The sequence below is a fragment of the Pollicipes pollicipes genome, unplaced genomic scaffold (assembly GCF_011947565.3).
Source record: "Pollicipes pollicipes isolate AB1234 unplaced genomic scaffold, Ppol_2.1 Scaffold_4002;HRSCAF=4701_pilon_pilon_pilon, whole genome shotgun sequence".
Classification (NCBI taxonomy): Eukaryota; Metazoa; Arthropoda; class Thecostraca; order Pollicipedomorpha; family Pollicipedidae; genus Pollicipes; species Pollicipes pollicipes.
In genome coordinates this window covers 12,515,325-12,537,195 of record NW_023596420.1, presented here as the reverse complement: position 1 = coordinate 12,537,195, position 21,871 = coordinate 12,515,325, and the positions used below count along the sequence as shown (strand labels likewise).

The window sequence follows — 21,871 nt, the reverse complement described above, 5'->3', positions numbered from 1 at the left end:
GATTTTATGTCAAGAAGTCACTTTAAGATGATGGCTATAACTTGACAGCATGCAATCAGCTGCTTATTCTTGGACTGCAGACCAAACCTCTGTTTTACTGTGTGCGTTCACGACGATACAAATCACCAAGGAATGCTAAGTGATTTGTGAGCAAGAAATAATTGTTTATGTGGTATCTAACCAACAAAACACTGAGAGGAATCGCATTTTGATGCAGTCTTGGTACAGGCTCTTAATCTTGTAGAACTATGGCAGCATGAGATGCAGTCATATGATGCCTGCAAAATTCGATAATAGCCTGCCCTGCTATCACGTCTAACGTAGGGCAAGGAACCGTAGCCTATACCTACGAATAAGGGATGCCTTTAGTGGCGATTTACACAGGGTAGAGCTGCGATGGCCTCCATTCTTAGGATCTAGTCCAGTCTGATTCACCAATATTAGTTAACAGTAGAAATCCAAGACTTCCACTAATCCACTATTTCACAACTCCATGGTGTTGCAACTAGATTAAACATAACATCAAAGGCAGGCGAAGGCTAGAAAAATTCACGTGCGACCGGAATTTGTACGGTGGTAATGTTTTAGTGTCAGTTGCCAAGTTTATCAGCAAACGCTTTAGAGACAGGCCAGACTGGTCCCACTGAGGTCATCTCTCTTTTGTACTGCTCTGTCACATTGCCTTTCTTTGCCGGGGTGCCGTGCTGGATACACTTAGGACATTAGTGTTCGCGTAAAAAGCTTCATAGACGTATTTGCATGCTCCGACTTTTGCATTCTCATTTGGAGTCTCAGTGATCGAGATAGAAACCATGTTTGCATGACATAATATCAGTTCTAATATCAGTTCATGATATAACATCTTGTCAGTTTATGAAAGCATGTTGGAAATGACGGAAATTGAGTTGTCAAGTGGTCCAACTTGACGCCACTGAACTGTCCAATTGCCGTCACACTGGTATTGATGCAACTTAAGTTTAATCAGTCACTGGCACGTACACATGCAACTGGTGATAACATAAATGCCGTCGTCTTGATGTTTCATTAGATTACATACGTGAAAAACACGTCCGAGCATTGCGAGTGTCCACTGTGTTGGTCCCGAGACGCTCATAATAAAATTCAGTTACGGATAAATCCCCCCAATAATTTCAAGTCATTATCCCCTTTTTATTCCGTTTCCTCCCCCAAGAGGCCAGGAAGCCAAACCGAAGGTCAAATATGGCATGTGCTGCGGCGTATAATGTTCCTTAAATTGACATCCGGCTCCTTAATCCCCTCTAACCCCTTGGGACTAGCTATTTTTCAAGTACATTGCAATTCTTATCTGTGTCTTTTGGAGGCTCAGCGATCTTGTAACACCACTATATGTCTTAAGGTATGGTAAGGTAGGATTCTGGTGGAACTCCACAGTGGCATAATGCTGTAGTTATTCCCTTAACATAAGGGGAAGTTTACTCGTGCCAACGATTTTTCGCATCTGCTCTTTCTCGTTAAATAGCAATTTCAGTAACTTCAACGATAATGCGCTTTTAAACAGGCTGGTAGAGATGCCAGTGTTAGCTAAGAAGCCTCTGTTTTTCGTGAAAACCGTTCGGTGTGACGAATAAGCGCTGTCAAATTTCGCGAAAAGGAATGGGAGACACTGGGATAAACGCTGAACAGCAACTGACGCTTTTCTTATGCTGCGAATGATACTGTTCGCAAGGTATGGCCGCCTCAGCGCAAATATGTGTTTGTGAGTGTGGAACAGGTGTACTACACGAGGGTCGGATTGACGAGTCTATAATCCACTCCCGCTCCACTCTCAGCCTCAGACGACGACGCGGCGGGAGGTCGAGAAGGTCGACGATACTTCATCAGAAGAGCCTCCCACTCCTCTTGCCCAGGTCCCATAATTCTCACAAGCTGCCGGATTGGAGCCATGCTGACATTGCCGAGCATTCATAAATTTGTCTCCGCCATAACCTGCAGCGGCACTCAAGCAGCCTGCCTGTCGGTGCTGCCATCTAGAGAGCTCGAGCGCAAGCTGGCGCCCGGGCCGGCGGACGCGAGCCCGACACGGATGTCCCGGCAGTCGGCCGCGGTCTCGGCGGAGGTGAGGAGCGCGCGCGAGTTGGTGGCGAAGTGACGCACGGGACGCGCCGCGATGCCGGGATCGTAGACGTGTGACAGAGTGATGCGATGTTCAAGGACACGGAGTACCTCTTACCTGGTGAGTCGCCGTAGTGTCGTTTGGATTTGCTGGGATAGTGGTTTGACGTAAGCCAGTGCTATGCGAAACGGCTGGGAACAGATGCGGGCATGCCCGTGCACTGCCATCATTTAGGTGCAAGCTGTGTGAAGTTGCTTTTCTATTGCTTCAACCGTGATGTATCAAATCAATCATTTAATCATGGTCGTGTCGACAACAAACAGGAAACAATTGGACAATATTGCGCTAACTCGCTGAAATTTATATTTGCATCACGCTCAATCGATGCGAACTGAACATAAATAGGGCACTGAGATGATTGGTGAGAAAAACGTCTGCATTTAATATATCTGTAGTCATGCACCGGAAATCAGTTGACAAAGTACAGCGTGATTCATTTCCGCGCGATGAATACATGTATTGAAGGGTTTGTGAGGCCGCGGTTCAGCACGCGACCCCGGCCGTCAGCGAAGAGGCTGTCAAGTTGCATCAGAAACACGCAGGGACCAGGGCTGCACAACATGGGGCTTAGACAAATCAGGAGCTGCGGAGACGCGCACCGTCCAGCGAACACGTTCGGTCAGTTAGTTTGATGACCCGACAGCAAGACCGCCGCCCTGTGGTGGAATTGGCTCAGTTTGAAACAGGCTATGGCGCGTGTAGTTGAATGGAAATGGCCTGACGCTAGTGGCTATACTTTCCGTGCCAGCCTGGAGCTGTGCCACGTCCTGTCTCGCCCAGACCTGCCTGGGCTATCGGGCTGTGCTCTGGCCAGTCCTCTCTCACACCCCATCCCCCCCCCCCTTGGCCCTGCCGGTGTGATGTCTGGTCTGGTTCAGGCTGGTTTGATCCACAATTGACACCGGCAAGGCATTCTAATCACGGATTCCGTGTGGAAATGCCAACGTCCAGCGGTTTTGCTAGGTGAATCCCTTTAGACCTGCCCCCCCCCCCCCCCCCCGATATCGTAGCACCCTCCGGCCAGCGTCTCCACCACGGTTGACCTCCCGCAGTCTATCTGACCTCTAGATCAGAGCCGGCTGAACGAACCCCACAGCCGCACCGATCCCCGCGGAGGGTCGAGTGAGACCCTCTGGCGGAGCCCCGACTCCCCATAGAGAGTTGAGTAACACCCTCGGGTAATTCCCCACAGAGAGTCAAGTAACACCCTCAGGCAGAGCCCCGATTCCCCACAGTCAAGTAGCATCCTCAGACGGGGCCCCGATTCCCCACTGAGAGTCAAGTAACTGCCCTCAGACGGAGCCCAGATTCCCTACAGAGAGTTAAGTAACACCCTCGGGCAGGAGCCCCGATTCCCCACAGAGAGTTAAGTTACACCCTCGGACGGAGCCCCGATTCCCCAAAGAGAGTCAAGTAGCACCCTCGGACGGAGCCCCGATTCCCCACAGAGAGTCAAGTAACACCCTCGGTTGGAGCCGGGTCGAAGCGCGTTCTCTCTGAACTATACGCGCTGCCTTGCGATATATGCAGTTGGAAAACTCAGGTCTCTGTTTGGTCAATGGCAAAGGCGGTCCGGAAATTGCGTCGGGCAGGCTCGAACTTTCCGCGCTGATGAGTTCTCGGTATGCCCCCTTCAGCTGACGTGGCGTTCCTGAAATCGCCTTATTGGCTGCGCGTCTCCCCCCATCCTGGCTAATGACATTCACGAACAGGGCATTCGCAAACTGCCACGGAAACAGAGCAGTGTGTCGATCAGTGCTGGTGAAACGGTCATCAAGTCAAATCAAGTCTGCTGTGATGATCCTCGCTCATGTGCCGCGGCGTGTTATGGTAACAGCACAACCAGCACGGTGGCGCCCAGCAGACCATCACTACGAAGCTTTCTTCTAAACAGCATTAGCCCTTTGCATGGCGTGCGGCTCTCTCATAAACCTGCATCCATGGGCGGGAATTACGTACGGCCGATGTGTCAGCGGCCGCGCCAGCTTTCATTAAAATTATCATAATTTCAACGGTTGACCTTTGAAGAATGCCCATTTCGACGGCTTTGTCACACCAGATTGTCTCGTCACGTTGCACTCCTACCTGTATCCAGACCTCCACAGCCAGAATGAAGCACAAATGCCGAAGATTGCCAGTTCTTCGAGGTAGCTCTCAATCTGTGCCTGGTGTTTAGATGGGAAGTGCACCAGATGGACGATCGAGGCCATAGAATGCCGGAGCGTGCCCCAGGAAGCATTGTGACTTCCTCGGCCCCACGCAGACATGAGCCAGTGGCGAGGCGCCATCCCAGCTGGGAAGGCTAATCTGCCCGCCTTAATACCGGACACGCACCCTGAGCAGTGCTGGCTGGGAGGGTCTGCTGCAATCAAAGGATGTGGCCCGCCTAAGGCTTCCACCACCTCGCCGACTTCATTGCGTTGGTCAGAAGCTACAAGAACCGATACTGGAACCATTCCGTGACGAGCGTGGCTTTCGGCTCAACCTCCTGTCTCTTGCTCAGTCCACGCCGCTTGCCAAACCGTGAAATCGAATAATAACTGCCATCAAGCGCGGAAGCTCCCCGTTCTGTTGCTGCGTGTGGCTCAGTCACAGCCCCAAATTAGCAACAGGTGAGCACTTTCATCAGGTCGCGCTTTCGTGCCGTGTATTTCGCACGTCTCATGTTTCATTCCCTTCACACCTGCCAGAACCTGCAGCGTTTTTCCATCACACCTCATTGGAGGTTGTCACGCAACGCGCGTGAACTCAACACGACCGTAACTCGAGAGCGCATATTTAATTTCCTAATCTAATCAGCAAAAAGTGCCGTGCAATGGCGGGGTGGCGCGCGCGGCGCGCGGCCACCTCCGTCCCTGCATAATGCATGCCGGCTGACGTGCACGGCCGCTCTCGACACAGGGGCCGCGAACGGTTCGCCGTAGCGGCCGTCCGGCCGCGCCCGTGCCCCGGCGTCCCGGCACATTAATAATCCAGCGTTCGGCGCCCTGGAGCAAATGAGCGCAGCAGTTGCGGGGCGGCCGTCGGGCGGCCGGCGCGTCGGCGCCCTTAGCGTGCCGTGCGCCAGACGCCTTCGACACCACACCTATGTCGGCCGGCGCGTCGGCGCCGTTAGCGTGCCGTGCGCCGGACGCCTTCGACACCACACCTGTGTCGGCCGGGGGCGGGACGACCTGTGGTCAGCGGGGCTGTCCCGACCGCGTGGGATGGTGTCACACCGCGGTGCTGTTGTAACCAGGAATGATGCCCGCCACACTGCCCGTCGCGGCATGTCCCTGTTCAGTCCGGGTCTTGTGTTTGCGGTCCCAGGCCGTGCGTGCTGCTGCCATTGGCAGTCCATTTACATACTGTCCCTGTCCTGGTATTTTCACGTTCTGTGCATCCCTGCCCCGACAGTGTTTCTGCTCATGTCCGCCGCTGGCCCAGCATGTCCGCACACTTTTGCCTACTTCGCGGTCCGTTCCTGTCTGATATGTCCCTCCCTGCTTTGTCTCTGTCTATTCTGTCTATTCTATTTGTCCTGGTCTATTTCCGTCCCTGCCCGCCCCTGTTCCAGTCTGTCCCTGCCACGGCCCATCCCTGCCTCGTTACATCCCTGCGCCGGTCTGTGCCCGTCCCAGTCCATCCCTGCGCCAGCCCGTCCCTGGCCCCGTCAGTCCCTACCGGCCCACCCCGCTCAGACCATCGGACCATCGGACCATCCCTATGTGCGCGCTGTCCGGCGGGTGAGCAGCTGATGCGGAAGCCCCGCCGCGTCGGCTCTGCGCATGAGACCTCGATAACGATCGGCTCCGGCTCATCGTCTCGCTGTCCCGGGCACCTGCCCGGCCGGGGCAGCTCTCAGCGAGGCTGTCTGTGACCCGCGGGGTGTTATGGACAGACGGGCGTGAGGACGGGGGGGGGGGGGGGCAGCTGGTGTGCTCAGCGGGCCGCGCGGCGCCCGCCCCAACCCGACCCGCCGCCTTATCGCCGGCGACATCGGGCGCCCAAACGCACCGCATATGTCCACAGATGGCCTTATCAGATTGCGGGCCATTTATCACCGACGCGCGGCTTTTTGTGACCTCTTCACACCGCTGTTCGTATCCGTGGCTGCATACCGCGCCTTTCTGCCCGTATCGGCTATCAGATCGGGGCAGACCGGCGGAACGGCTGGGGCGTCAAACGGCACCGCTGGGGGGGGGGGGGGGAGGGCCAGCGAACACGTGACCCGACCCTCCGACCCCAGCTGGGCCGCTGATGAAAAAATCCACCGCCGCCACAGACTCCCCGCCGAGCACCGGCAAACCGATCCCTCTCAACAACTTTATTAGGGAGAATGCCTCGCACCGGGTGTTCAAAAACAGGCTCTTGTGTGCTCGCGCGTGCCAGGTGCTCAACAGGCCGCTGTAAACGCCGGCGTCAGCGCTGGCCGTGTGTCGGCCCCGTCTGCGGCCGGGGCGACGACAGCGCCATCTGGGCTGCGGGCTGCAGCGCTGCCCCGACGTACGTGCTCGGGAGTAACGAGGCACCCGCTCCAGGCAGGGGAGCATATCGCGGTTAGCCGGCGCTGTCAACCGAATAAAAACTCCCCAAATATTCATCCGCTCAGAAACCATCCGGACAATCTTAAACGGAGGCATGTCGCTGGTGATGGGACAAGTGTACTTCTTAATTAAGGTCTTCCATCGGGAGGAGATCCGCGGGCGCGGCACCCGAATTCCAGACATTTTGGCCGGCGGGCGGCTTCGTTAAATTTTCTCGCTCGCTTTGTCGCATTATATTCTGGGCATGTCGCGGCTGGGTGGATGGTTCTCACTGGGGTTTTGTCGCATTCGAGCATTCCAGCGCTGAGAAACAAGACGCTCATAGCGCCCGTGCTCAATCATTCAAATGATGGCCGAATGGGAAGCCCAGCCACGCGGTTAGGCGGAGCATTAAATGCCGCTTGAAGCCACTATGCCATCGCAATTCCCAGCTCACCCTGCTGTTCATATTCAAGGCGGCCAACTTCATAGCCAGCTCTCGCGGGAGCCGGCTTTACGTAAACGATTGCTAGCCCTTTCTGTGTAGGCAGATGGTTGATTATTCAAGTGAATCCGAATTATGTATCAACCGTTAAATTATGAAATCGTCTGATCCTGGTGGCTCCCATTCCTCGGGCGTTCGTGAGGACTCGTGTGGTTTTTGCGCTCTGAAAGCCATTTATCCTGGCTCCTGAGCGTCCCACCGATCGGATTCGCGTCGGATCCGCCTCGGATCCGTCTCGGATCCGTCTCGCCTCTGATTGAGCCTTCCGATCCAGGGTCAAGGCCGGCGTCACAATCTCACCCCAGCCGAGGTCAGGACCAAGCCAGACAATGTGTGCCGCCCTCTCCGTGATGTCATCTCCAGTCAGCTCACGTGTGACACTAGTGCATCGCTCCCAGTCAACCTCATCGCTATGCTGCATTCACTCAACGCCACGCATTCGCCGTTCCTGTTGCGTCGGTGGGGTCGCTCGCAGAGCGTCATTCAGAGCCCGTCGGGCCGCAGACGGAGAGCAGAATGGGGCCCGGCCGGCCCGCAGCCAGCGGCAGGCCACCGTCCATTGAGTACGGTCGGTGAAGACCGACAGCGGCGTCTGCACCCGGCGGATCGCCGCAAACAAACTGCGGCCATCCCACACCAGGCCCGGCTTCTAGAAAATCTCCCGGCTTATGCAAATTCTGAGCCAATTCCTTCACAGCGTGGAGATCCTCAGCGTGGACTGACTGTCCAAATAAAGCCATTTCGAAGTGAGCCGCGCAGTGAAAAGACGAACAGGACAGTTTTGTTCCCGAAGCAAATCTGGGATTGTGCTAGCGGTCGGGTGCACCCATTTTTGAATGGACAAAAAAACGGTCCATAGACGAGACAAAAAAGCCGGTGTGGAGGATAAAAGCCATTCCATTTACGTCTCGAAACCTAGATGAATGTTTCATGCCTCAAGTTTTAAATCACAGCAGAACACTCCTCCGTTTGGTTTCCATGTCTACCATTCACGGCACTCATCTCTTTGCTTGTCTCCGCACTTTAAGGCAGCACCTCTCGGCGTTGGCATCCGCAGGCAGCCAGCGCCCCAGCTCCCCGGCAGCCAGCGCCCCTCACTGGCCCAGGTTCGTGCTCCGCGCCTGACGTACAGCTCCTCGCAAGTTCGAACGCGGCACATAAATGTCCCACTGCGCGCTCTCCCGGCGAGGGGCCTGTCCCTGGGCGATTGAATTTTCCCAGCCTCGGCTCGGTGCTAACTTAAAACGCCGCCGTAGCGCGCTGGAGCTGGCTTAATCCCCACCTCCCTGCGGGCACTGTGCTCTCAGGTTTTACGGCCCCTCTCCTGAAGCCAGGCAGACACTCGGGCCGCGGTAAAGAGCAGCCGGGGACGGGGCGGGGAGGGGGCCAACTGCGCCGCCTCGCGCCGCTGCGGAAATGCACACACCCGCGTGTAGGTGACGGAGGCCGCCGCAACAACCGCGGCTCCGGTGGAATGACAAGTGTGACCCTAGCTGGCTGTGAATGCCGGATCGCCGTTATATCGCACGCCGCTCAAAACTATGTTACATCAGCGACTATAAAACGGCGCCGTGAGAGTTTGTTCTCGCTGTTCGACTTCTGACTCAACTATGAGTACGTTTCCTGCGCGCGATGCCGCGCATTTAGACTTCACTAATTTGGTGCCCTGCCGACTTCCCGGCTTTGCACGTACTGGGCAGGCATCACTTGAGCACATATTCGCCTCCAGGATAGAGAGCAGCAACCGATAGCATCGATATGGCCTTCTCCTTCACTCTGCGTGACCTTTGAAACGCCCGTGCCAACCGGACCATAAGTCAGCACACCCCGGAGCAGAGCGCGCCGACGGCGTCGTGTCTCGAGCCCCGGCTGCGTGCCGCGCCCGTGAAGCCGTGGCCGATCAGGATCAGTGGCAGGGCGGCGAGGTCGTGCGGCCGGCGCCGGCGCCTGTCCTCGCGCCCCTGCTGGCCGGTGACCGATCGGCCGGCGTGACTGGTGCAGTGCCGCGCCGTCGGTCCTGTCCGGCAGCAGCTGCTCGCCCCGCGTGGGACGCGGCCGACCCGCCGCGGGCGGGGCGTGACCTGGAGGTCAGGGGTGTTTTATCACGTGCGAGCTGAGTGCGGCATCCCATGACGCGGGCGATTCCGCCAGCGACAGCGTCCGAGACCGGTTACCTGATCTGGGTCTAGAAGCGGACCTATATTGCCTAACTTGCATCCGATCTCATCGAGTTTCGTTCGTGTATGATGAAATAAAAGCTATGGGGATGCTGATGAAGAAAATATTCAAAAAGGCTCATTAGTGCTTGCCTTTTATCTCAGAATGCCGATGGCGTCAAGAACACCTTCACGGACGCATGTACCAACTCAGAGAAACTTCGAAACAAATTTATCCCTAACACAGATGAGATGCGCTTCTGAGATGGACATCAGCGACGGCAGGAGTACGTCGTCCCAATGTGGGAGCAGTTACCCGCCGGGGACCACGGAGCCGCGGAAGGTTCAGAGCATGGGAACTGCAAGCTACACGATCCGGCGTAAGCCCATGGCAGCCGTGTGCGTCTCGGCCATGGCAGCCGAGCGCGACTCAGCCATGGCAGCCGAGCGCGACTCAGCCATGGAGCCGAGCGCATCTCAGCCATCCGCCTCAGCCCTTTACAGTGGCGCGGCGTGCGTGGCGCGGAGAACGTGCCGGGCTGCGGCACCGACCCGATGCTGCGACTGCTGCCAGTGCACCAGCTGTGCCCAGCAGTACCCATTAAGCCTTTGTGTACTGCCACTCAGCTCTGCGTGCTACCAGAAAACTGGGGAACAATAGTGCTGTTTACCAGCCTTCGTCCTAAATCGATGGCGGTCGACTGCCGGATATGCCGAGTCAGCTGTAATTCGCATCAGAGTGCTACTGTGCTGACGTCGGGGAGCTCGCACCGGCAGTTCCTGCAATCACACCGGCCCATCGCCCTAACTGGGTTACGCTGATTGCTGCCAAATTTTCCCTTCATGCACTGCCGCAAATTCAGTCACCTCCTGAAGTGGAAACTTCAGCAAATTGATAAATCAGACCGACTCTGAGAGCAAAACTTTCCGAGTCCAATTGTCGGAAGTCAAACATGGCTCAGAATTCACTGTTCGCCGGCGTTCCCTCGGAAACATTTGAGACGGTGTGAATGGATGCACGCATGGGCGGCGTCAGCGCGTGATAACTTTGATTTAAGGCTGTAAGCTGCGATTATAATGATACATTGCATCACCAGTGCATAGGTGACGCTGACGCCATGATTTTGGGTTTTCTGCGGGTCAGAGGGTTTGAGTGCCCGTGCAGAACCCAAGCCCGTGAGTTCGGACCTGAACCTGCGCAGCATTCCCCGGGTGTTCCACCACGCATTCTTCGTCAAGGGCCACGGAAAGCCAATTTTGTTGCCTCCGCCCTGCATCCCTGTCGAGTGACTTGAGCAATGGGGCGCGTTTTGTTACCGAGTTCTAATTTTATATCCGTACCCAAAGGGCGGAATTCAATTCGAATGTAACTCAATTTGCCGGGGGACCGTTTTTATAGCATGCCAATTTAGACGGTCCAGGAGCCCTGAATCCCCGGAGATGGTGGTGAGAAATCCCTTGGCGAGGTTGTGCGGGCCTGTCGGACTTTACAACCATATAAGGAAAGCCGTTCTCAGCCTTTTGGACGGGGAAGGATTTTCGCGGCGAGTAACATTGATTGCCTGGCGTTCGTGGAAACGGTGCGTTTTTGCAGCGATGTGTGATGCCCATTGTTTGACAGATCAGATGTATAACAGGTGTTCGCACTTTGGCACTGGTATTGTCACGTGCCACAGGAGCCAGTTGGTGCTGATTTGCAACGGAGTTACAATGAAAAAGGATTGCGTATATGCATTGCGGCGTTGTGCCTTTTTTCTTGGGTGGAAGAGACCCGAGGCCGGTGGACTTGTTGGAACATTCTGTGCAGTTTTGGAGTTAAGATGGTCATGCCTGAGAAACGTTCTGTAAGCGTCAGTATCGGCAGTAGCATCCCAAAAACGGATTACACGAGGTTGGCTCAATGGGATGTTTGTACCTATGAGACTGCTTCATTGGGATCTTCCGCGAAATTGAAATGGTATGGAATCACGTTCTGATTAGCCTAACCCGGCTCAATGTCGTGTTTGTGACTGGCGAAGCCTGACTCAGTGAACCCTCGAATTACACGAAGCCCTCGTGATACGGCGTCTGCACAAGCTTAAGTCTGATAATACGGGGGCCTCGTGATACGGCGTCTGCACGAGCCTAAGTCTGATAATACGGGGGCCTCGTGATACGGCGTCTGCACGAGCCTAAGTCTGATAACGCGGGGTCCTCGTGATACGGCGTCTGCACGAGCCTAAGTCTGATAACGCGGGGTCCTCGTGATACGGCGTCTGCACGAGCCTAAGTCTGATAACGCGGGGTCCTCGTGATACGGCGTCTGCACGAGCCTAAGTCTGATAACGCGGGGTCCTCGTGATACGGCGTCTGCACGAGCCTAAGTCTGATAATACGGGGCCCTCGTGACACGGCGTCTGCACGAGCCTAAGTCTGATAACGCGGAGCCCTCGTGATACGGCGTCTGCACGAGCCTGAGTCTGATAATACGGGGCCCTCGTGACACGGCGTCTGCACGAGCCTAAGTCTGATAACGCGGAGCCCTCGTGATACGGCGTCTGCACGAGCCTGAGTCTGATAATACGGGGCCCTCGTGACACGGCGTCTGCACAAGCCCAAGTCTGATAACGCGGGGCCCTCGTGATACGGCGTCTGCACGAGCCTAAGTCTGATAACGCGGGGTCCTCGTGATACGGCGGCTGCACGAGCCTGAGTCTGATAATACAGGGCCCGCGTGACACGGCGTCTGCACAAGCCCAAGTCGGCCACTCCTCCCATCCGTCACGCAAAGTAGGCTTTGACAAGGCTTCAAGGCTCCCTTTTAACCTAAATTGGTACAGAGCTCCGAAAAGGGCCAGTTTCGAAAGCTCACCGGGTCGACGCAGCACGTCGCCGCCGATCAAACAGCTCTCCATTTTCCGCGGCGGCGGCGGCGGCGCGGCGGCGATTGTGACGCGGCCCGGCCCGCCTCTGACTGACAGCCGCGCCCCGCGCCAGTGTCCGCCGCGCCTCTAAACGCATTACCGACACGGCCCCTGAGGCGTTATCGGCGCGGCGTCGGGCGTGATCGCCTCCGAGAGCTGTTGATGGACGCTCGGACGCCTTCAGATGGGACCTGGGTCGGCGCGGCCCGCGCCGACCGCGCCGAGCAACGCCGGACTTATCTCACCATCAGCCAGTTAATGAAAAGACTATTAGGTCCCAGATGAAGCCGATACCACGGCCGCCTTCTGATCACGTTCGGTTTCGTTCTGCGGCGCAGGGCGCAGGTACCGGCCTCCGATGGATATCTTTATGGGCGGCTCTTTAGGCGACGAGGCGGCGCGGCGGGCGGCGAACGCTCGCCTGTTAAACCACTTGAGCTCGGAGCTGCCGGTCTTCAACGAATCCGCCGCCGAGTGTGTCCGCCAATCAGATAGTGTTAAGCTCTTCATGAGGGAGGCACACCGTAGGTAGAGCTCGTGTTACGTGCGGCTATAGGAAGCGAGCGGCGGCAGTTGCGCGCCGCGGACAGCGCTGCACCCTGTTCGCTCTTGTCATCACAGACCAGGCGGGTGAGCGATGAGAGCCGTAATCAGTCGGGACGCGCGGCGCGATGCAGAGCCGCGACAGCGTTCGTCCACCCGCTCTGGACTGGGTCACGCCGCGAACTGGCTCGGCTCGTGGCGTCACGCCGGACGCAACATGGCCGCCCCTGACGGCCCGTCGTTCTCCCGCTGCAGGTGCCCGTCGCATGGCTGTGCGCGGCGCTGGGCGCGGCCGCTGACGTCATGGAGGAGCTGGAGCTGAGCTGCGGCGGCGAGTTGGGCTGCGGCGAGCTGGAGCCGCCGCCCGACTTCCTGCGTCTGGTGCCGCCGCCGCCCGTGCCAGAATTCATGGAGGAGTACGTGCAACGGCTGCACCAGGGCAGCGGCGAGTGCCTCCTCTGCAACTGGGCGCACAACGACTCGCTGCTACTCGTGGGCGGAGGTGAGCGACCGAAGTCGGCCCGCGGCGGCTCCGCCAGTCTGCGGCTACAGCCTCAGGCGGCGGCCAGGAGTGTGTGTGAGGTGATTGTGGTCCACGCCCCTTTGGTCTGTGCTGATGATAACGCTGTGCTCTCCTGACGCTGAAGACGATCGCCGCACGCCTTGTGCCCTTCACCCCGTACGGCGCGTCGGGGTTCGCTGTCGTGGTTACCCCCGCGTGACAGCCCCGCTCCCCTGTCTGTCCGTTCCCGCCCGTCAGCGATATCGTCGGCGTCGGCGACTGACGAACTGGCGCGTCGCTATCGACAGCGCCCTGCCCTCCCCGACTCCGCCAAGTAGGATCACCGTGCTGGCAGCGGGGGGCGGGGGAGGCCGGCGGGTCGGGTGGGTCCGATGCCGCGGCTGCCGCGGCAGGGTCCCCCGCCCCGCGACCCGGGCTGGACCGGTCGCCGCTCCTCGCCCGCCCTGTAAACAGGCACACATGCGAGCTGCCCTTGTTTTCTGGCGCGGCCACGGTCGTCTATTGAGCGTGAAATGCGGGTAATTGAGATGCCCGGGATGAGGAGACCTCTGATTGGGTGTATTAGCGGCCGCAAACGTTGTTAGCTGATGAGAGGGCGCACTTGTACCCGGGTGCCGCCGGCGACTCGCGACCGACTATTCCGACGGTGGTGCCGCGGCGCGCGGGCGAGCGTGCCACCGGACCCGGGGTCAGCTGGTCAGAGGTCACGTATTGCGGCGCGGTCAAACTGAATCCGCGTGCGTAGCTACCGGAGAAGAACATCGGAGCCTGTAGATTGTGCCATAGCGAGGGCAGCAGCTCAGCAATCTTTGCAATTTGTGGCGGGATTCGTTTAAGCGCGGTTTCATCCGTGGAGGCGGAATCAAAAGCCTCCTGCCCGGGCTTCTGGGAAGTTGGTAGACGACTCTGTGTCCATCTCGTTTCCAGGTCTATGTACACTACGGCTGCACTTGAGATGTAAATGCTGCTTGATAACGTATTACTTGACAATAGTATTTTTTGACGTGTGAATTCTGTCATCCCCAACTCATCACACGAAAGGCATCACGGCCTTTTTCAGGTGCACTGTAGGCTTTTTCGATCTGTCTGAGCTGCGTTTTAGTGCTGTCTCTCACTCTGGAAGCGAGCGCTCTGCCGTGCCACGCGCCGCTGCAGCATCCGCACTTCTGACAAGCACTCTGGCCTCTATCAATACACCGCAGCACACGGAAGCCAAACAGGCGCGCTGGTCTCACCGGTTACCACGGCAACGGCGCGGCAACAAAACGCCGCCCCGCAGGCCCTGGAGGGGAGAAGTCTGCACAATATGCCCGCCTCAATTAACTTAGTGTTTTGATTACCCCCACTTCATCTGCCCGCCGCCCTGAACGCACCAACTGGCGAATGCAGCAACGGCGGGCTGGCGTTGAACGGAAACGGATTGTCAACAGCCGCCCCAGGCGGACCAGTGGCGGCTGTGCCAGCTCACGACACCATTATACTTGTAGATGCTGTTAGCTTTCCTTCCGTATTAGCATCTCAGCAACCGTCGTCGCAGTCGGCGGAAAACATGCCAAATGACAGAGGCAATGTATTCGGTTGGAGCCCGCGCGCCGCTGTCACACTCGGCTATGTCTGAGGCCAAGGGTAGCGCCTCGAGCGGTCCTCACTCCTGGTTATCACCGTCGGCCTGGTGACCCCTGACCCCGCCTGGTGACTGCCGAAGACGCCTGGTGACCACTGACCCGTCTGGTGACTACCGAACACGTCTTGTGACTACCGAACACGTCTGGTGACTATCGAACATGTCTGGGGACCACCGACCCCGCCTGGTGACAAATAACCCAATGTGATGACACCTGACCCTGTCTGGTGACCACTGACCTCGTCTGACAAGCATCGGCTGCCGCTTCGCGTCCACCTGCTTTGGGGCAGCTGTCTCCCCCCCCCCCATTGTTGGGTGAATTTATTGACAGCGCAGCAAACGGGCCACTCTGGTTCGGGCCGGCATTATCCGCTGGTCACGTGACTGGCCGGGTCAGAGGTCAATGAGGTAACTGCCGACTCGACCGGGTCCTGTTTGTTCCCATTATGAACATCTCCATCGGCCGCCCGGCTGTTACCGAGGTGCGCGGGCGGGGCGCCGGAGGTCGAGCGGCGAGCGCGGCGCCGTCTGGCGGCCAGCCGGCGCGCGGGGCGAGCCCGGTATGCACCTGCGGCGGCGGGGCAGGAGGCGGTGCCAACGCCCGTCAATGAATCGCCCAGGGGTGCATAAGCATCATCATGTATGCGCCGACACCTCGCTTGTCACGCGTCGCGCTGGGCGTCGTCTCGCCGGTAGAAATTACGCAAGGTTGCCGCCCTGGTCGTGGCGTTTGGAGGCGATGCGGCCGATGTTTGCGGCTCAGCAGAAAGATGATGTTCAGGTTATGAGGAGCTCTGGAGAAAGACGGAGGGTGTCAGCAGAGAGTTAGAAGCATCCAGGGGTGGCAGAGCTTTCTTTAGCTGTGGCATTGAACTACGAGAACGCCAAAACGATAGGAAATGTTCGCAAAAAAGTCAGTGGTGGGGCCAATGTTGTTTCGGTGGGGACCAATGGCGGGGCCAATGTTGTCACGGTAGGGAGCAATGACGGGGCCAATGTTGTCACGGTAGGGAGCAATGGCGGGGCCAGTGTTGTCACGGTAGGGACCAATAATTTCACCAGAGAACTTCAAGGACAGGGGAGAAAAAACCAAAGTCTGGGGTGTTCGTAAGCTTGTGCTTTGTCGCCTGCAGCCTGTTCTAATGGTGTTTCGTTATTTCTACTGCTGAAACGAACACCATCTGTCACACCAAACTGACTCCCCAATTCAAAGAAAGAAATCGTGTTGATAATTAACAAAACGGTGGGCTTGTTTTCCCACCAGCAGGCACCTCAGAAGTTGTTAGGCTTTTTGAACGCGTCCGATAACTCGGAATAGCGGAATACGCCCGTGGTGAACATCTGGTGGGAGCCCAGATCGATGTTCGCTGGCTGCGGGCGATATGAAAGCAGCCACTCGGCTGGGCAACGTGTCGGTTATATCAGGTACGGTTGTGGCCCCTTTGCGGAGTTTGCCACTTAGTTAATTGCTCTATTTCAGCGCACTCGAGAAACCGCAAAACGCTCCGCTCATAATCGACCCAGGGCCAAAAAACAGCCACATTCGACTACGGCTTACCTGTACACGCTGCTATTATATCACCTTAGCGTTAGCGCGGTCCTTATTTTTAACGATTTTGTCTCAATTACGTGCCCAACTGGAGATTTGCCGTGCCGTCGCACACGGACGGGGTTAATTTTCATCAAATTACATTGGGGTAAGTGGGTCCGGCGGTGGAGGGTCGACCACAGCCTGCATGCTCACCATTCGGGGGGGGGGGGGGTGGAGGCAAACAGATGGCCCGGCCTAGCCGGGGGCGGAGCGGTAACGCCACGGCTCCCTGTCCACTGTGGGCGCCGTCTGTGGGCGGCACGATGTGGCGCTACCGTAGGAGGAGAAGGAGAAAGAGAAAGAGAAGTGGAAGGGAAGAAGGAGAAGGAGAACGGGAAGGAGGAGAGGGAGAGGGAGAGGTAGAGGGAGAGGGAGATGGAAAGGGAGAGGAAGAAGAACAGTAAGAGGAGAGAGTGAGAGAGAGAGGGAGGAGAGAGATGAGAGAGAGAGAGAGGAGAGGAGGAGGAGAGAGATAGAGGAGAGGAGAGACGAGAGATGAGAGGAGGAGGAGGAGAGAGGAGAGGAGAGAGAGATGAGAGGAGAGAGAGAGAGAGAGAGGAGAGAGAGAGAGAGAGAGAGAGAGAGAGAGAGAGAGAGAGAGAGAGATGAGAGAGGAGAGAGAGAGAGAGAGAGAGAGAGAGAAGAGAGAGAGAGACGAGATGAGAGGAGATGAGGAGAGAGAGAGAGAGAGAGAGAGAGAGATGACATGAATGTGGATGCTGCAACGATGCGGGCGGCGCGTCCAGACTCGGGAGTGGGCCGGCCAGCGGGGGCGGCGGCTGGGAATTTCCCCGCGACTCTGCCGCACTACCGACGCGCCGGCCACATCTGAGATGCCGACTGCCGGCACCACGCCGCGTCTCCACCGGCGCAGACGTACGGGCGACGGCGCCTCCCCTCGCCGCGGTAAACTGACACCTATTAGTGAGTGACCGGCCGTAAGCCGGCTCCGTTTGACGTCGTACGCCCCACTTGGCCGAGTTTACGGTGCGTATATCTGGCGGCTGTAACTTTTATTGTTGTCGTGTGGCCGTCACCTGAGACGACGGGCGCTGCGCGGCCGCGGCGGAGACGGCCGGCCTCTCAGCGTGTGACAGCGCTCAGCGCCGCCGGCCGGCCGGCCCGGCACGGCTGTGTTTATTGTCGCGTCTCCCGGCTGCAACTCAACAGCATACACGGGCAGCTGCCAAATCAGGGATGAAGGCGTCCGGCCACCCCCCGCCACGGTGGAGTGGGCTCGCCCGACCGGTCAGCGACCCAGCCGTGCGAGCGAACCGCGGCAAGCCGAGGGGAGGCGACCTCATGGGCTGGGGCACGGGCGGTGTGGCGAGGATCCCGGAAGGAGCGAGCTCTTAACTTCGGTACCCATCGGACAGTTACGTTCTGCGTGAGTTAGTTCCGGATGGCGCTTTGTTAGCGCTCCTTCGAATAACCCTTCGTGGGTTACCGTCGAATGCGACTTGGTGAGCTATTTTAGGACGACACTCCGGAAGCCATTTTCAAACGTCAATCCTTGAGTTATAGTTCGTCGTCATTTGCTTGGTGAGTTTTTCCATTTGTGCTCCTGTCGATATGGGAAAGCTACTCGACCTTATTGTGCACCGCTTCATCTCGGCCCGGCCCCGATGAGGGTCTCAGCGGCCGTCCTCCGCGGCGACGCGCTCCAGATAAGTCCTCATTCTTCAGGCCGGCGTGTCTCCGCAGCGCGCCGCTCTTGGATGCCTGACAGACGAGCGGCGGCCACCCTCGGTCCGCGCCCGATGATCGGGCTCCCCGCGGCGCGCCGCAATCGCCGCCGACCGAAGTCGTCCGCGGTGGTCCGCGATCGCGCCTCATTAACGTCACTCTGCGCAGACTTTCGCCGCGCCGCCGCCGCCGCCGCACGCGGCAGCCGGCGTGTCACGTGCTCTGCGGTCGTGAGCGTGGTCGTTATCACGTGACCGGCGTCCAAACACGGCCGCCCTCTGACCCCGGCAGGAGACATGTGATTTGGGGCCATTATTTTCCGATCGGTGTAATTGGTGTCCACTGCCGAGGTGGAGGTGGATGTTAAGGAACGCTCTCGCCACGGCGGAGGTCCAAAACGCCCACACCAGATTTCCCCGGCTGATGTATAAGACTCACAAGTAGCCACCACGCTTGTATGCTGCGCACATCAGTGCGGTGAATGGCTCGATCCAGGGCGACTTACGACGCTGCCTACTAACAGCGGGCACGCTTGCACATACATTTGCGGTATACATGTTCCTGTGGCCGATTTGCCTACCGTACCCGGCCCATGCTGATATATCGGCATCCTGCGTGCTCGCCACTTATCAAGCGCTGCGGCCAATAATAAGAAACCATCAATAACAGAAACGAGAATAATTTTTCACTATGGGCCTTTGCAACGAAATTAGCATCATACCGCCATTGATCTATCACACCTGATTGCATTTCGATAAAACGTCACTACGCTGTTGCTGCCCCGTCTGGTAGGGTTTGAAGGTCGTTCATCTCGGCGGGATTCTGCTTCGTCTGCCAGCCGAATTCCAATGTCCGTGTCGGTGTCAGCGATCGGAACTGACTTGCCGCCGCTTTTTATCCTGGCGTGGGTGGTCAGATGAACAGGAGAGGCATCTCAAGTCATGCAGAATTTCACCAAGCTATCGTTAGCTGCTAACAAAAGTCTAGCAAAAACTTGGCTGAGGCATTGGCTTAACGAGGGTTAATATGCGTGACATTTGGGTGATGCGGCTCATGCATCTCAATTAAACTGTAGCAGACTGTGCTGGGACTGTGCATAAAGTCGTAGTTAATTTGGGACTTTCCATTCGGTCCACACGAACGTCATTTTCATTCAGTACGACACAATTACAACCCTCTCGATTGGGTATTTAAATATTCAACCTCAACCCACAACTCACATCAGCTCACGGGCCCAGCAGACGGGCCCCGCTATATCTGTCCAGCCACATCCACCCGCTGGTGTGAAGAATGCCTGCGGGGTATGTCCGCCTGCTGCACGACCTCCGGCCGACGGAGACGAGGCGTAACGGTGCGTCGGGCTCGCGCGCTCGCACGCCGCCGCCTCCAGCGGCCGCCGCCGCGGCGCTAAATTCCTTTTATGATGAAGATTCTATCGCGTCGGGAATTAATAATTAAGCCATCTGCTCCAGTAATGCGTTGGGGGTCGTTGTTCTGCCTCGACGGGCGTTCTATATGGGGCGGCGCGCGACGGCGTGGCCCGGCGGGGGCGGCACGACCGACCGAGCGCGGCGTGCGTCTGTCACGCCGCACGCGCGCTCACGCCGCACGCCGCACGCTGGCCGCGTCGGTGCGCCCGGGGTTCCGAGTTGGGGTTCGCGGGGCGTGCGACGCGCGCCGGCGAAAGTGACCTTCGTGACGAACGCCGACACCGCTACAGGTTATGCACAAGTTATTGTGCTGCGAGGGCACGCGCAGTCGGGGGCCGGCGCCGGAGATCATCATCTCATGAAATATGCAGTTTACGAGCGGCTCGGCTGCCGGCGCCGGACGCCGATGTCGGGCGATGTGACGCGTCTCGTCTGACCGTCTACATAGCGGAAGCAGAGTGGTCAAAAAGCCCGGCAAATATTGGATTAGCGCCGCCGGCCGCTTGGATTCACGTTAATGGCACTGGCGAGCGCTTCCGTCCGATTCAGCTGGTGCGACACTAATGCGCCGTATAAACGGATCTCGGCCGGCGACTTCAACGCAAACACGGTCGCCAGCCGGGCGCGCCGACGGCCATGGCAGGTGAGTCGAGTTTTTTTTCGCGTCGCCTCCCGCCATCCGTGAATGACGCCGATAACAAGGAGCAGAGCGCGGTTCGCGCCCCACAATGGGTCTCAATGGCTCACCACCCAGCCTGCCGACCGCGCCTTTCGACTCGGGGGCGCGCTCGTGTCGCCGGTGAGCCCACCACCGACAAACAACCATTTTGCGCGGATCAGTCAGCGTTTACTCAGAGATACGTCGGGCAAATATTGGCCGTCTGGGCTCCATAACAAACAGTCGAGGTCCAGGGCGTAGTGATGTGGCGGAAAATGAACAAACAGTTCTTAGAATTTTCGTGACCGCGCTGCCCGTTCCATTTATATTCACTCTCAGGCTGCGTGGACTCTTCCCCGTCATGCTTCCAATGTGGGTGCGGATCGGGGTATGGAGAGGCAGGCAGCTGACTCGACAAAAAAGCGCAGCTTGTTCCACGACGGGTTGCATGTGCAGCTAAGCCCGTGTTTAACGTGGATGGGGGTAGAATGCGACGGTTTGTTAAAGCCAAGCACATATTGAGGAACGCAACCATTTTTGCCAAACTTTATTCCTAAGGTAGCATGAGCACCTGATTAACGACTGGGCAGGCAAATCGGGCGCCGGGGCGTTAATTAACATTGAGGCTGAGCGCTTCATCACCCAATCTAACGGCTCAAGGGCAGACCTTTCAGAAACGTCAGGAACGTACCTTACTCAGATTACCTTTTCTTTCCTAATGGCATTGCGGGGTGAATATGAAATGCACCTATGTTGAGCAGTTCTTGGTAGGAAAATGATTGCAGATCGTAGTTCTCATCACACAGGTCCTTATGATCAAAACGCTGGGGTACGCTGTCTAAAAGCAAATTATGTCGGTGCGCCTGCTTGTCCAGACCCCGTCCATCTCTCCACAGAACGCTCTGGCCCCAGCGATCACGCCGGCATGGCGAAGGGAAGTGGGGAGGGGAGGGCGACAGACAGCCTCATTGCCTCCCTCCGCCCCGCCCTTCGCCTCACCCTCCCCACCCCCTCCCCCCCCCCTCCCGATTCCGATTGGTCGATGCGCGTTCTCGGCTCATTTTCGAGCAATTAATCAGAGCCCGGCTGGCGTGGGCCGGTGCTGGCGGCTGCGGGCGCACACCCGCTGCCGCCAGCCAGCCAGCTGCGGACTCCAGGCCCGGCCCAGCGCCTCCCGCCGGCCCCTGCCGCAGCACAGCGTCAGACCCTCCGGTCACTGGCTGCTTGTCAGAGCAGGCAGCATCCGCTGCGATCAGGCCGATAGCTGATAAGATCAGGTCTGTCTAAAGCTCACACTGGCGACCGATCGTACCCAGTGTAGGAGCTCCTAGTATGTAGTTGAGCCCAGCGGCCTGTATGGGAGTATGACGGGACTCCGTTGAACCTTGTCAGCTCGTGGGGCTTGCGACGCTGTACGACAACTCAGCGTGCTTGATTCAGCTTGGCCCACTCGGTTCAGCTCTGTTCCGTGCCAAGCGGCGATGGATGGAGCAGGATCCTGACAAAGGAAGCGCACATTAACGCGTCGCCACCGTCTCAATCAATTGCGCGTGACGTTGTATTTAAGCCAACTGAGAACAACTGTCAGTCCG

At 57.7% G+C, this 21,871-nt stretch overlaps 1 protein-coding gene across 1 annotated transcript in view; it reads left to right on the top strand.

Moving 5' to 3' along the window:
- Positions 1-2,089: 2,089 nt before the first annotated feature.
- The window catches only part of LOC119094107 (uncharacterized), a 28,637-nt gene continuing 8,855 nt past the window's right edge, over positions 2,090-21,871 (top strand). The window contains exons 1-2 of the mRNA XM_037217183.1: positions 2,090-2,215; positions 13,023-13,269. Of these exons, the coding sequence (XP_037073078.1) occupies positions 2,180-2,215; positions 13,023-13,269 (283 nt within the window). The 5' untranslated portion in view covers positions 2,090-2,179. The remainder of the gene's footprint in view (positions 2,216-13,022; positions 13,270-21,871) is intronic.